Source organism: Eucyclogobius newberryi, unplaced genomic scaffold (assembly GCF_026437365.1).
Source record: "Eucyclogobius newberryi isolate DKJ021-1_F unplaced genomic scaffold, fEucNew1.0.hap1 SCAF_19, whole genome shotgun sequence".
NCBI classification, from domain to species: Eukaryota; Metazoa; Chordata; class Actinopteri; order Gobiiformes; family Gobiidae; genus Eucyclogobius; species Eucyclogobius newberryi.
This window is the reverse complement of record NW_027315823.1, coordinates 23,032,518-23,046,336: the sequence shown is the minus strand read 5'-3', so window position 1 is coordinate 23,046,336 and position 13,819 is coordinate 23,032,518. Positions and strand designations below refer to the sequence as shown.

The 13,819-nt window shown below is 40.4% G+C and overlaps 1 protein-coding gene across 1 annotated transcript in view; it reads right to left on the bottom strand.

Annotated features, from left to right (window-relative positions):
- Positions 1–11,998, bottom strand: part of LOC140365659 (plexin-A2-like) — a 72,836-nt gene extending 60,838 nt beyond the window's left edge. Inside the window, exons 1-2 of the mRNA XM_072452209.1 lie at positions 10,687–11,998; positions 8,006–8,188 (exon numbers count right to left, since the gene is read on the bottom strand). Of these exons, the coding sequence (XP_072308310.1) occupies positions 8,006–8,188; positions 10,687–11,910 (1,407 nt within the window). The 5' untranslated portion in view covers positions 11,911–11,998. The remainder of the gene's footprint in view (positions 1–8,005; positions 8,189–10,686) is intronic.
- Positions 11,999–13,819: the final 1,821 nt, after the last annotated feature.

Genomic DNA, 13,819 nt, shown 5'->3' with positions numbered 1-13,819 from the left:
ATTTCTGAAATGTTGACTTTTAAGGCATACCTGACAAAACATTTACCCCTGAACTAAAGTATGTCAGGTCCAGCCAGTTAACCATTTGAAAACCGAACGGAAGAGTGCTCCTCTTTCCTGAAGAGCTGAAGTAATAATTTGCTGCGTGAAAGTATTGCTTTTCTGAAACTACATATAAAATGTCCTCTTACTCTGGAAAATGTCAAAAAATAAAAATACATGCATTTGACACAAAAACAGATTCTGGCACAGGGATGCAAAAGCGATGCTCCTGGGCTTGTCTCCATATTGTGAGACAGGAAAAGCAGCAGCAGCATACGGACAGGGCAACTGGCAACCTTTAAGGCTGAGTGGCTGTGCATATGGTGGGATGGCGGACGACAGCAGAGGACAGCAGACATTGATTAGCCTGTGAATCCATCACAGCTCTGTGCGTGCTAATGAGATTCAAGTCAGGATGCAATGCTCCAAAGGCTAATGAAAGCAAAAAGTCCTGTGTATTAAAGGACAGGGCTAATCATTCGGCTATCACGCCCACTGCAAATGCAAAGCGGATGATAAGAGAGTTCAAAGTTAAAGCTGCCATACTCGATTTTTAACCCACGAAAGGAGGAACACTCATGTTGATACCACAGTAATATTAAACGTTGTCCAATCTATAAGATTTTTGTCATTAAATTGTTCAAATCAGTATCTAGGTTTACTATTTTGACGCATTATAAACCTATCCTGAATTGCATGTGGATACCGTGACCTGGGAAAGTGCATGCAATGTTCTGATTGTTTAAAGCCCTGTCATTACACCAGTCAACATCTCACTTCACCCATAAGCTTCAGCAGCATGGCACGCATCCAACAACATGATCCCATACATCCACGGCATGACCGCAGTCTCCTCTGAGTCTCCACATGGCATTCCCCGTTCTGGACGACACCGTTTCCTGTTCTGCATTTCCTGTACTCCTCCACGCTGCCCCCTCTCTCCAATCGTTCCCATTGTTGGTCCGATTCCCATGGCCTGAGTCGCAGAGGTGGTGGGAGGACGACACAGAGGAACAATTCATGGCACTCATCTGGTCTTGGTTTGCTCCTGACCACAGGGTAGTCACAATCCGGTTGCTTTTCCATTTGTGAGAAGTGGTAAGAGGACACAGAGTCAGGAAGATAAATCTAATTCGCTCAAAGGAATAAAGAAAGACGTTATCATAAAATTGCTTTCTGTAATACGATTATCATTTTTGAAAGTTTGCTCCGCAGACCTTTTAAGACTGAAAAATATATAAATCAACCTCCAATGCACCTATTCCCAGAAACAGCGTCTGGGCAAAGCGACTTTAATGATTTCAATCACAAAACGGCCCACTTCCTGGATTCCTCTGATCGAAACCATGACTTTGAAAAGTCCAGCTCACTTATCCTTGCACGGTGGAATCCCCCCTCACCGACAACGCTCAATAAGACATAATGAATCTGCTGTTTGCTCATGAACGTTTTTGACTCTGCCACCATTTGCTCTGAGCTTAACATTTCCAAACATTCCTAAAAGTACTGCAGGGAAGCTGAGGAAATATACCGCAGCAACCCATTTTAAAGTGTATGTAACCTTAAAGTCGTGTTTACCAGCACATGCAGGGCTAATTTTCACAGTGGTTGAGCAGTTAGGACATTGGTACTTTGCCTGAGAGCAGCGTTGAGGGGCCAGATTTGTGATGCTTCAGTTAAAGGACACGTTCGTTCAGTTCAAGATGAAGGAAGGAATATTTTTTTGTGGAAGAAAATACCTACAACTTGTGCCTGCGCAGGGATCTGAGCAGGTATAAGGTGAAAAAAGGCCAAGCGTCAGATGAAAATAATGTAATGGCAACAATTGCGTGTTTAAATAGGCAAGAGATTAGCATAAAGGCAGAAGCAATATGACTCACTATATGGTAGAAATTAGTTTTGTTGGGAATAACAGACCAACAGATCAAAAATGCACATTTACAGGTGAGTCAGAGCCATCAGACCTCTATGCAGGCTGACAACATCAGTGGAACACACTCAAATGTTTGATATTGGGTATATAAAAAGGTATATTTGTTAAATTCGGGCTGCAGTTTGGACATGCCTGCTCTGTTTTGTGAAGGGGGGAAAAAAAGAGTGTTTATAAAAAAGAATACTTACTATGCAATCTTACTTTAGAAATTACTTGGTACCAGTTCTCCATTAGAAGCAATCTGGATAACAACAAAACTTGAATATATTATGCATTTGGCCCAGAGAAAGGATACAGCAGTTTTCTTTAGTTTTTCTATTTCAAAAGCACGAAAAAAACACCCACGGCTTGAATGTTGCACTGCGTGGATCGTAGTATTGACGACCATATAGTAATACACTGCCTGTGTCCGAGTTGCATCGAGCCCCACTCTATATGCCATTGTGTTACAGCAGTTAAAAGAAACATTTCCACACAAAATCAATTCCACTCAACACCTGTTATGTGCTCGGGGCTGCTACAGGGCAAGCCAAGATATAATGTCATTCGGCACTCGCTAGTAGCTTTCTTGCATACTAAACTCCAAATAGCACAGAAAATGTAATCTGCTGCCTACATAATCATAAAATAAACATTATATAGTTGTAGTTTGGATAAAGTTATTGGTGGAAATAAACTTTTTTAAGGGGAGCACAGTCAAACATTAGCTGTGAGGCAAGCATATATTTGCAATGTATATATTGACACGCTTCAAGATTCTAATCCAAAGCACTTCCTGTCAATATCAGCACACCTATTAAGCTGTCTAGCCCCAAAATAACTGTGCAACCAATCCAGGACCCCCCCCCTGCTAAATTAAACTGTTGTCTGTGATCGTTTCAATTTACAACACTTTTAAAATCAGTATTAATTGTGTTTATTTGAGCGGCTTGTTAAGTAATTGACTTAATTTCACTCAAATATACAGTTTTTAATACAAAATACATGAAATGCATTGTCACAATTTTAAAGCTCGTGACCCCCGAGGGAGCCAGTATTCAGTATTTTCCAAAGGGTAGAAAGTACATCAGAACGCCATTTTATGATGAAAAATCTTAAGGTAAAGTTTTTAAGGACAACTTAATGTAATGACACTTTAAGGTGCATTTGTCTCATTTATTCTCCCTTAACTGCCAGCTCTACTTTTAATTGCTAATCCCTGTTCTTCCTGCAGTGACAGTCGCCTCTTTTTCCCCTCAACTGTCTTCAGAATGTGACAGATTCAAATAAGAGTGCAAAAAATAATGTATCCCAGAATGGTTCCACCTCATTAGTGCACATCATTGTAAGTGTCCAGAAGAAGGTTATATAAGGCATGTCATGGTCACTGCATCACCTGCAACCGAGGACAAGAACGGTGACATAATGACACTAAATTGAGACATTGATAAGAAGGCCCAAATGAATGAATCGCTTGAAAAAAACCCCACTGCAGTCGAAAATCAATGTTGCTATTGTGTTCCATGTTTCAAAGAGAAAGTCGATGCGTGTGCTTCCTCAGAACTTTCGCTCATTCACTAGATACAATATTTTGTTTTTGAATCGTTCACACAGTAATTGCTATTAGGACGGTGCTGTACGCATAGCTTTAGTTACAGGGTTAAAAGCACTTCTTCCTCAAGGCAAACTCTTGGCTGTGCTTGATTTGTGTAGACAATGAATAAATTAAAATATAATAAAAGACAATGGCACTCATCATTGGTTGATTACTAGTGCCAAGTATCTGCCTCCATCTTCTTCAACCTCTTTAACCCTGAATAACTTTCTGTTCCCTTCCGTCACATCCATTTCCAGTCACTTTTTGGTCTTCTGAGGCCTCCTTATATTTAAACTAGTCGGCACAATTGTCACACATTTGTATTCATTATTGTTAGCCGGTTTAAACGTATTTAATGTTCATGTGCAGGTTTTCACTGTTTTCTTATTATCACTTTGTTCTGAGGGATTGTGAATACTTTTGACAGTTTTACATCAGTCAGAAGTGTTTGTGAAGAAACGTTTCACACAAAAAAGTAAAAAATACAGGAGAGAGCAAAAGGACAATTTGCGCATATTGACAAAAGTAATATCTTGATATTTGAGGCGGAGCATGTCGGTAACGGCCAATCCAACAGAAATGTGTTAAAATATGTCTTTAAATGTATTATTGAGGTTTAACAAATGTAACATGTCTGTGAACGTGCACCGTATACACTTATTTGACAGTTACTTTGTGAACGTTACTTTTTTGTTCATTTTTATTTTTAGACAGATAAACAGATAAACAATGTACTTGATATTCTAATTTAGCATATCTTCAAAACAACGATCACAAAATTATATCAATTTAGGTATATTGACCACCTCTATTGTCATGTATTTTGATGATATTATTATTTGTAAATTAGACAAGCTTTTTAATTACCTGTGCGTCCCAACCCAATGTACAATGTTTTATTCCAGAAACATTTTAAAACTAGGAAAATTAGATTTGAGCTAGTATTACCCTCTGAACACATCTAAACCCATCTCCATGTGGCCTTTTTGGCATTATCTTACAACTTCAAACATGCTTGACATATCATAATTAAACATCTCTGGACATTTGAATTTGGGGTGGTCTGGCTTGATTGACAGGTAATGATGGATTCAAAGGGTCTACGTGTTAATCTTGAACGTTTGATGGACACATCTGTATGCTGTGAGGTGGTTTGGTGGTGGATTTGGTTATCCCCTGGCCTTTTTAACCCCGGTTTACCCCTGTAGTGGTGACCTTTGCCGTGGCCCGGCTGCCTGATTGATCGGCTTGTACTTGTTGTCATGCCTCATTTCCAACTGGCTGTCCATTTGGGGGTGATGGAATAGGATTGGAGATCTGACCTCTGCACACCTCTTTGTCTCCAGGGAGTTTCATCCGAGGCTACCTATTGTGCCAAATGTAGTCAGCGAGCTTCTGGTAATGATTCATTTAGATTCATTCATATGGTTACGGGTCGCATAGGACTCCTCCCATCTTTAGTGGCTGCTTAGGATGCAGGCACTGACAGACTAATCGCTCCCACATTCATTGTCTAATTGGCAACTTAGAGTAGGAAATGTACCTGTTCATGCACGTCTATGGCTAGGTTGGACAAAGTTCCTACAGACAGCACACAGAAGGTCAGCAGAGAGTGAAACCCGACATAACTTAGGCATTAAGCATTGTATAATAATCCGCAAACGTTTTTATGGAATTAATACAGTGTAAATTGTGTGGTTCTTTATTGTTTTTTCAAAACTAATTTATTGCACTTTGGAAACTGTTTCTCTTTATAAAAATGTGCTGTATAATTCAACAGAATTTGGATGACATGTTCATAAGTTATGAAACTGTTGCAGTTGCTTTGTTTCTGTTTTTACTGTCTTCAGGTTATGAAGCTTTTACGAAGCTGTGTGAGGGTAAATGTGAGATTTGAGATGAGGGAGATTTAATCATTCAGAACTGGGATTTTTCCGTTTAATTAAAAGTTCAAGAAATCAGCGATCACTCTTTACTTTTCAATATAAAGTCATTGTAACCAAGCAGACTATTTATGAATTATACACACGCTTCTACACACACACCAGCAATGTAGATAGAAATCAGCTTCTTAAAATTGAATCTGGTACAAACGCGTTGAATAATGAAAAGAAATGGACAATGGACATAAACTGTAACACCAACGCCAGCAGAAGCATAACCTCCACCATAAAGGTTAACTGAACAACTGCGACTTTAGTTTTCATCATCAAAACACTGCAGATGAATGCGTCTCCATTGTCTGTACATCCGCCGCCTCATACTGTCCCGTCCGCCATAACCATCTGTCACTGTTTCTTCCGCACTATCTAGTCTCTTCTGCCCTGCCGGCGTCTCCAATAAAAGAGCTGCGCCGATGTTATCAGTGCCCGCAGTGTGGACCGGGCCTATAGAGTGTGAGTGTAGCGTGTCAGACAGATTGCTTCTCATAAGACTGAGGGGCCCCGGGCTAATGTCACTACAGTCCTTCAAAACATTTCCTCACCGCGCCGCGTGCTGCAAGACGAGGCAGAAAGTACAGCCCGCGGAGAAAGCCAGTCCATCCAGCTCCATCAGACAATGAGCCCTACAGGAGCTCAGCAAGAATGTGTCATTAAAACATACACTGCATTGAAAAAAGATGGACAATGGGCTGAATCAACTTACAGTACAGATGGGAAAAGGTCATGTAAGCTAAGGCACTCTTGGTATTGTTTCGTATTTAGAAATGCTTTGGTTAACTGGGTGGCTAATTCATTCAAATGTATTTTGTCTATTTCTATTTTGCATGTAAAGTCCTTGAGAGTTTGATCTGTTACAGCATTAACTACTGTTATTTCCTTGCTTAAATATGGACCACTGACTGCATATTGTTATAAGAGCGCATATTTTAGATGAAGAATATGTCACTTTTTTTTTCTTAAAATGGCAATTAAAAGTATGTCTTGTTTATGTTCGGCAGATTTTTATTGAAAGTTATATCTATTTTGTTTTTGAAAAGACAAATTAAAACGGAAAAATGTCAATATAAAAAAAAACGTTGCGTAGCCCTAATATCGGTAGTTATTTGAATGGATCTTTTTGAGTATCAAAGGTTTTGCTGATTCATCATGAATGCAGGTTACACAGTAAATAAATTATTCCGCTGCATGTGAAAATTTTGTCAAATAAAAGGCCATTGTAATTCATGATTATGGGAGCATACACAATATATAAAAGATTGCAGTATTCTTTTCAAAAAAAGGTTACAAAAAACATTCATCTGATTAAAATGATTCTTAAGAGTACTTCAAATAGAACATGGCCTGAACAATGTGGCTAATCTCTCACTTGTATCGGCTCAACTCTGAATAGGTTAATCAACATAAGAAACCCATGTGAAGAAGGTGGAGATGTATTAGTTACTGTGAAGTGGCTCTTAAAACTCATTGTCTCTACAGTCTTTATACACAAATAAAGCTCTGTAACATGCAACGGCATAAATTAAAGTCAGTTTTGTTTCAAGATTACTGAGATTTAAATGAATTAGTCCTCATCTTAGCTCACTAGAACAAATCATGAAACCACGCTTTTGGACGAGGGATAATTACTCTTTTATGCTGCCACAAAATGTAGGTCTACAACCACGTCTAACAAAACAAGATCATTTTGATGTAGATTGAGACATGGCTAGGCTTTAAAGCTGCATCAAGTAACTTTTCTGGTGGAGAAGCTTGTCTTCATACAAATGTTACGGCAGTAAAAGCTCTTTTCATTTAATAAATGCAAGATGCCAAACTATGAGACATCTTAGACAAAGCAATTACACGTCTATGGAGAAAAAGTGTTTCTGAGCAATAAAACTAAAGGCATTTTAGACAAGTTTAACACCATCCAGGGAAATATTACAAGGAAAGCAATAACATCTCCATGGTGGAGTTGTCACGATTCAAACTTGATTTCGAAGCGGCAGGATACTCAATACCACAATAAAACAAACACTTTTTTAGACAATATACAGTAGTTTTCAACACAAAATAATACTACTTTATTCATGCAGCAGTCTTATATAGTTCTGATAGGGCTCAAGATAATTCAAAAACTTTGGAGGAAGGAGTTTTTGTATTAAATGGAACAGATTCAAAGTCTATGTAGTTTATGCTCAAAAGATCGTTAGTAAAAGAAAGAAAAAATCCATATCACCCAGCCCTACAAAAACTGTTCAGAAAAGTAATACTATACAGTACAACACTAGCTTTTGTATTGATTAGTATCTGATTTTCAATGTTTTGGACAACTCTACTCCATGGTGACGGACACGGACTAGAAAAGTTACACAGAGCACTTAAAGGATTAAATGTAAAGTTAACACAAATTCTTCCTAATTGTAAGATGAATGGGCTGAATTATCTGTGTCTAAATGTAAGGAACCATCAATAGGAACCATCAATGCCCGGAGCTGCTCTCTTTTACCTCTCCGTCCAGTGGATCCTCACCTTTTTGATGCGTCCGCTCTTGGTGCCAAGGAAGACCACGCTGTGCCCGTTGTAGATGTAGGAGGTGACAGAGGTCAGCCTATCCCGGCCCTCGGTGAACACAGTGTGCCCTGTCACCAGCCGGGACCCCCCTAAGGGCTGGTTTATGTCCAGGCCGCAGAAATGGTCATCGATGGGAACAGGCTGCAGGCAGACGGAGAGTGGTAAAGGTCACATTATGATGTCATAACATTCTGTAAGTCGGGACAATCAGATAATCATTCACTGCTCGTTAACTGATGATTTGACATGATTTACAATAGATACAAACTAGTGGTTTGGGACGTCAAGATTATTCAAGTCGCAGTCGTAAGTCATAAGAACAGTGACAATTTTAGAAGCAAAATTAAGTATTTTCAATAGAGTAAAAACATTTACTTAATTTTGTTATACAGAAAGTTTGATTTTGTTAAGTTTGTCACTAAGTTGAGCAACAGTAATGCATTAGACAATGGAAATGAAAGAATATTAAAGATTTCACTGTTGTGATGTTTCTTCTCACAATAACTAACACTATGTTGACATCCATACTAGTGGTACACCGGGATCTTTAGCAGTTCAATATATATTTTGTTTTGTTGAAAGTTACTTCTGTTTATAACGATGGGAATACATAGTTATTGCTTTTGCCCTGATGCGTGAGTCCGTTCAGAGTTCTTTGCCATTTGAGGACTAACATTTGTACGTAGGTGGTAGTCAGGAGGAACAGATTGAGAATCACAGGTATATGGCAACATAACTTCAACAGAAAATACCTTAATAATATGTCAAATCTGTGCAAATTGACTTCTAAAATGTATTTTATGGTATTATTCAAGCACAAAGCATGATCGGCATTATTGAACATTGATACGCAGGCTAATTTACTCTTTCCTTATTGACGTTTATTCACCCACAGAGTTCGAAACCTCTTTTTCAAAGGTGGCCTACTTTAACAGACTCAACTTTTGAAGCTGCGTCTGCTATAATCAGTTTTACCAGCAATACCGACCCTTGTGCTCCATCTACGTTTCTGACAAGTGGGCTGGGGAGATTTTTGGCGGGTTGGTGCATAAGATACAGGGAATAACAAGAGTCTGGGGAGGGGCAGGGAGCACAGATAATAACCGAGTGAGAATGACAGTTTTGAGAAAGTGGTTTAGAGCTGATGAGGGGGAAGAAAGTGCAAGACAGAAAATGAGTGAGATGGCTTCAGACACTTGCATATGATAAGAGAACTTGGACAGACTTGGACTAAAACTAACATGCATTAAACACGAGGTTTCTGGGTCAAAAATGGCAACTTCAAATGAGATGGTATTTATCAACACGCCTCGAGCCGGGCTAAGCTGTGAGGGCGACTAATTGCTGATGGCAAACGGGTAAAACGGTATGTGTTTTGCGCCTGTTTTCTGTGATTTTGATGTTGCTTGATCTGACATCACACAAACACACAGCCCAATAGATGTCAGGTTTTGATAAGGCATCAAAGAGCGGCGTGCTTAGCAGTCCATTTACATTGCATTACATTCACATCAGACTGCGGCTAATCGCTCATCATTCATTATATAAATCTTTCTTCTCGGATCATTTTTCATTTTGCAGCCTGTAGTTTCTATGCAAATATGGGTGCTTCTCACAAACTAATCATTGTCTTGGGTTTATTGAGTTCGGCAAATAATAACTATGATGAAAATAAACAAGTGAGGGATAATGATGGATTATTTCAAGCAACATTCTGGAAGAGCCGATTTAAAACTGAAATGTCCAACATTTTAAATATTTCAAGTGAACATGCACCATCCTCCATTAATCTTGAAAAAAAATATGTATATAATGGCAGTAATAATTGTACTCAAATGGCTCTCAACCTGCCAAACTAGTAACTGCATTATAAATTAGCTTCATAGTGTAAATGGACAAAATTGCATGGTGAAAAGTAGTGAAATAGTGTGGCAGTGAATGTTGTTTTTGAGCTTCTCTGAACCAAAGCTGCTCATTATACAGAATTACTGCTTTCACAAAAGGCAAAGGCTGGACCTTTGCGAGAATAAAATCCTTTCTGAAGATCAAGAGCAGGTCTCAGAAGGCCCAAATTCAGGGGACAGCGACTTGAAGAGAGAGAGGAGAAAGAGGAGGGAGGAATGGCAGCCTAAAGCTCTGAATGGACTCAAAGCCTCATACAAAACTCTGTGATTAGTGCTGTGAATTAATCTCCTCCAGCTTCACTGTTCTTATGGGACCCTAAAATCATGAATGATGTCTTGAGCTCAGCTTTGCCTATCAGCTATTTAGACAGCAACAACAATAGTGGTTTAGAGCAAGGAAATGCCACTGAGTGAATCCATACAGCTGTTGCTGAACAGGAACAACACATCCCAATTACCAACACAAGCATTGGTTAATAAAACAATGACCCAGAAAAGGTTTGTGTGGTGGGGCCGCAATGATTAATTGGCTAATCGCTGACTAGTCAATTATTAAATAATCATTAGTGACAGTCCCAATATACGGTAATAACTTTGAAAATAAACACACTTAGGGTTATTTCAGCAATTCTAAATAAACAGTGTAATTTTGTCATCATTATGGCCACTGTGGAGATACCTACATACACTCCGACTGGAAACAAAGAAAACTTTTTTTATGAATACAATACTCACAGCCTTGGTGCACTGGACGTCCTTCCCTAGCAGCCAGTGCAGCTCCAGGTGACCCTCGCCCTGGTAGCAGGACTGCAGACGCTCCTTGATGCGTGTGTTGATGTCTTGTATGGTGAACACGCACAGCGCAGAGTGGTCCGGGGGGTCGTTGTACTGTTTCTGCCCTTTGGAGAAGACAGTATATAGCACATCCTCCTGAGCGCTGATGTTCAGAGCTCGAGCCAAGACCCGACCTGCCTTTGACAGGTATGCCGCCTGCAGCAGCCGGTACTCCTCACCTCTGTGAACACAGCCCACCGGGAGTGACACATACGAATGGAACTTTTTGTCACCTTTACAGAGGCGGATGATTCGAGAAGTATAAAACAGGTCACCGGGGGAGCTGCCAGCGGGCATCCCATTCTCAGGGGTCTCCGGCTGCACAGTCATAAAGTAGACAAAGCTGCCACTAGCAAATCCGTAGATGTAGTAGATATCAAAGTGTGGTACAAGAGCGAGAGTGTCCGAAGGAATTTTAATGAGAGATGACACAAAGTCAGTGTGGAGCTCATAGTCCAACATGGCAGAAGATTCTGGGTCACGAGGCAGCTTTCGGCTGGAAATGGTTGGAAAATAATCTTGTTTGCCTCCAACAGCAGTACCTATATACAAAGTAGCATCTTGGCCTGGAGACGGCACCACCACCCCAAACATGGTCCCAGTCTGGTTGTCACTGGACAGATAGTGCTCTTTCTTGTGTGTGGGCTCTACCAGGATGAACAGGTCATCTAGCCTCATGAGTTTGCAGACCCCTTGGTACAGACTGCCACACGCCAACAGCCGGTTGTGTGAGTAGTCGATGAGCAGCAGTTTATTGACGTTATCTGTGGAGGCGAGAGGCTCAGAGCAGGGCTGGACGATGAGAGGAGGGTAACAGGCTTTGTTGTCATACTCTGGTCCGGTGTCATGAGAGACCAGCAGGGTGAGATTCGAAGATAGCTTGTAAATGCGATTGACAGCTCCCACATACAGAGCTCCGGTGGACTGGTGCACTGTCAGGTGGTTCAGGGACCAGTCCCTCCTCTCCGACTGGAACGTGTTCAGAGTCTGACCTACAGTTGTTTTTTGATTCATACAAATTAAAGTCAATAACAACAGCACTGGAGACCATGACATGACTTTTATTGGACTATGACCCTTTGTGAGGCCACAATAAGTCCATCCCTTCTCCGAGCACGTTTTCATCCCAGCGGGTCCAAATCGAAGAAGAGAAAACTGGTGGGTATGTGCCAGATAGTTGGAGAGAACGGAAAAAGCTATGCTCTGTGACTGCACGCAGGTTCCTCTCTAGTGATCTTCATGTCGTTCTGAAAAAGAAAAGAAAGAAATTAGATATATATATATATATATATATATATATATATATATATATATATATATTTTTTTTTACAAGGAAACAAAGGGGGTATCAGAATGTCATTAAAATGTCCATGTACAAAACTGCAAAAACAAAGCTTCAAAGTAATGCAATGGTTGTTCAAGCTGTCTTCACATATTTACCACCAACGCTGCAGTGTCCTCTTTATCAGCACATGGGCTCATTAAATTTGCCTCTGTAAGAAAGCACCGTCTGTAGCCTATTACTTGAACAAAGCGCAGACACAGTGAAGCTCAGCCTACCCTCTGTTTGGGTGGCTAATTAAATGATCCAAATGTATTAATTATGCGCCCATATTTGGGTCTCAGTGTTTTCCTCCCTCCCCTGTCTTGTTCATTTAAATGGTTGAATCCAGGAGGAATTAATCACTCCAGCGCTGCAGCCGACATTTCAAAATGAATGTGTTTTTTTTTTTCTTTTATGTTTTCATGGGATGGCATTGAAAGTCATCAAGGATTCAAGCAGCATCAACCCTCACACAGCCCTCTTTAATTTCATTAACATATTTTATGTTGCTATTTCCAAGGGGACAAACAATGACCCTCAAACCCGCTATAGGAGGCAGAATGAATGAGCTACAGTAGGGGCCTGAAGACAGATGTTTGATATGCCATTGTTTCCTGTCTTTGTGCCTGGCATGTTTATATTTATCTGCATGTGGCACGTGTTGAGAACGTAAAACGCAGTTCAATCTGAGAATAAAAGAGATTTACAGAAGTAGGCAGGCAGTACAAACACAGCGGGATAAAGCTACTAACAAATGCAGTTACTTCATCAAAGGCCATTAATGGAGTCGTAAAGCTGTCAAATTGTAGGTGCAGGGGGATGTAAAATAAGGCATGAAGACAAGACACAATCTCTTAGACACTTGTATGTCATTTTTTATCACGCACTGGCCTTGCACTTAAGTCACCCCACAAAAATCTTCCCAATTTTTCCATAGATGATGTGCCAATAGGGAAAAAATAGCACCAAGGCGACTGTTTGTTGGCAGGGTCCCCAGTAAACAGGGTGACGGCTCGTTGGTATAAGTAAAGGTTAAGTGAAGACAGGCGTGTCAGGTGCTAATGTGGGGGTCAGGGTGCCATGGGGCTCTGATAGAAGGGGGGCTTTTTTTGGCTGACCAACAGGATGTCCGGCTGCGGGTTTGAGAGTGGGCCAAGGACAAGAGCGGATGGACAGACACTGAGAGGGCTGGTTGAGCTCCAGCTCCACTCCAGCGTCTCTTGTCCATCTGTCTTCGCCGCACTTGCACCGCGGCAGAAGAACTGAAGGGTCTCGGCATATTCGGATCAGTCTGGCACGAGGGTGAATCTGCCCTACTAATTATGCATTTAGAACTAAAAACAACTTAGACTATGTAAGAGTGCATTCAATGTTATGCAAAAACAAGCTCTTGTGGTCAAAAATTGGTCAAAATAAATTATTCATTAACGTTGTGTTGTCAGGAAGCAATGAATCGTACGTTTAATTTGTCCGGCAGTTTTTTTTCCTTATTTTTTTTTTGTTCATATTTTAATGGTGTTTCTGGGAATTTCTCCAACTCCATTCAAACACTAAACAATGAGTCAGACTTAGGCTTTTGTTATCGCCAATGTAGATCAGAAAGTTTCTTCTGGGCTTTTGCTGTTAAAGGTTTCCGCTCTGGACATTATTAATTGTGAGATTTGGGCAGCACGTGTTATGTGCAGTGATTTTCTTTTCAGGAGTAGTGCT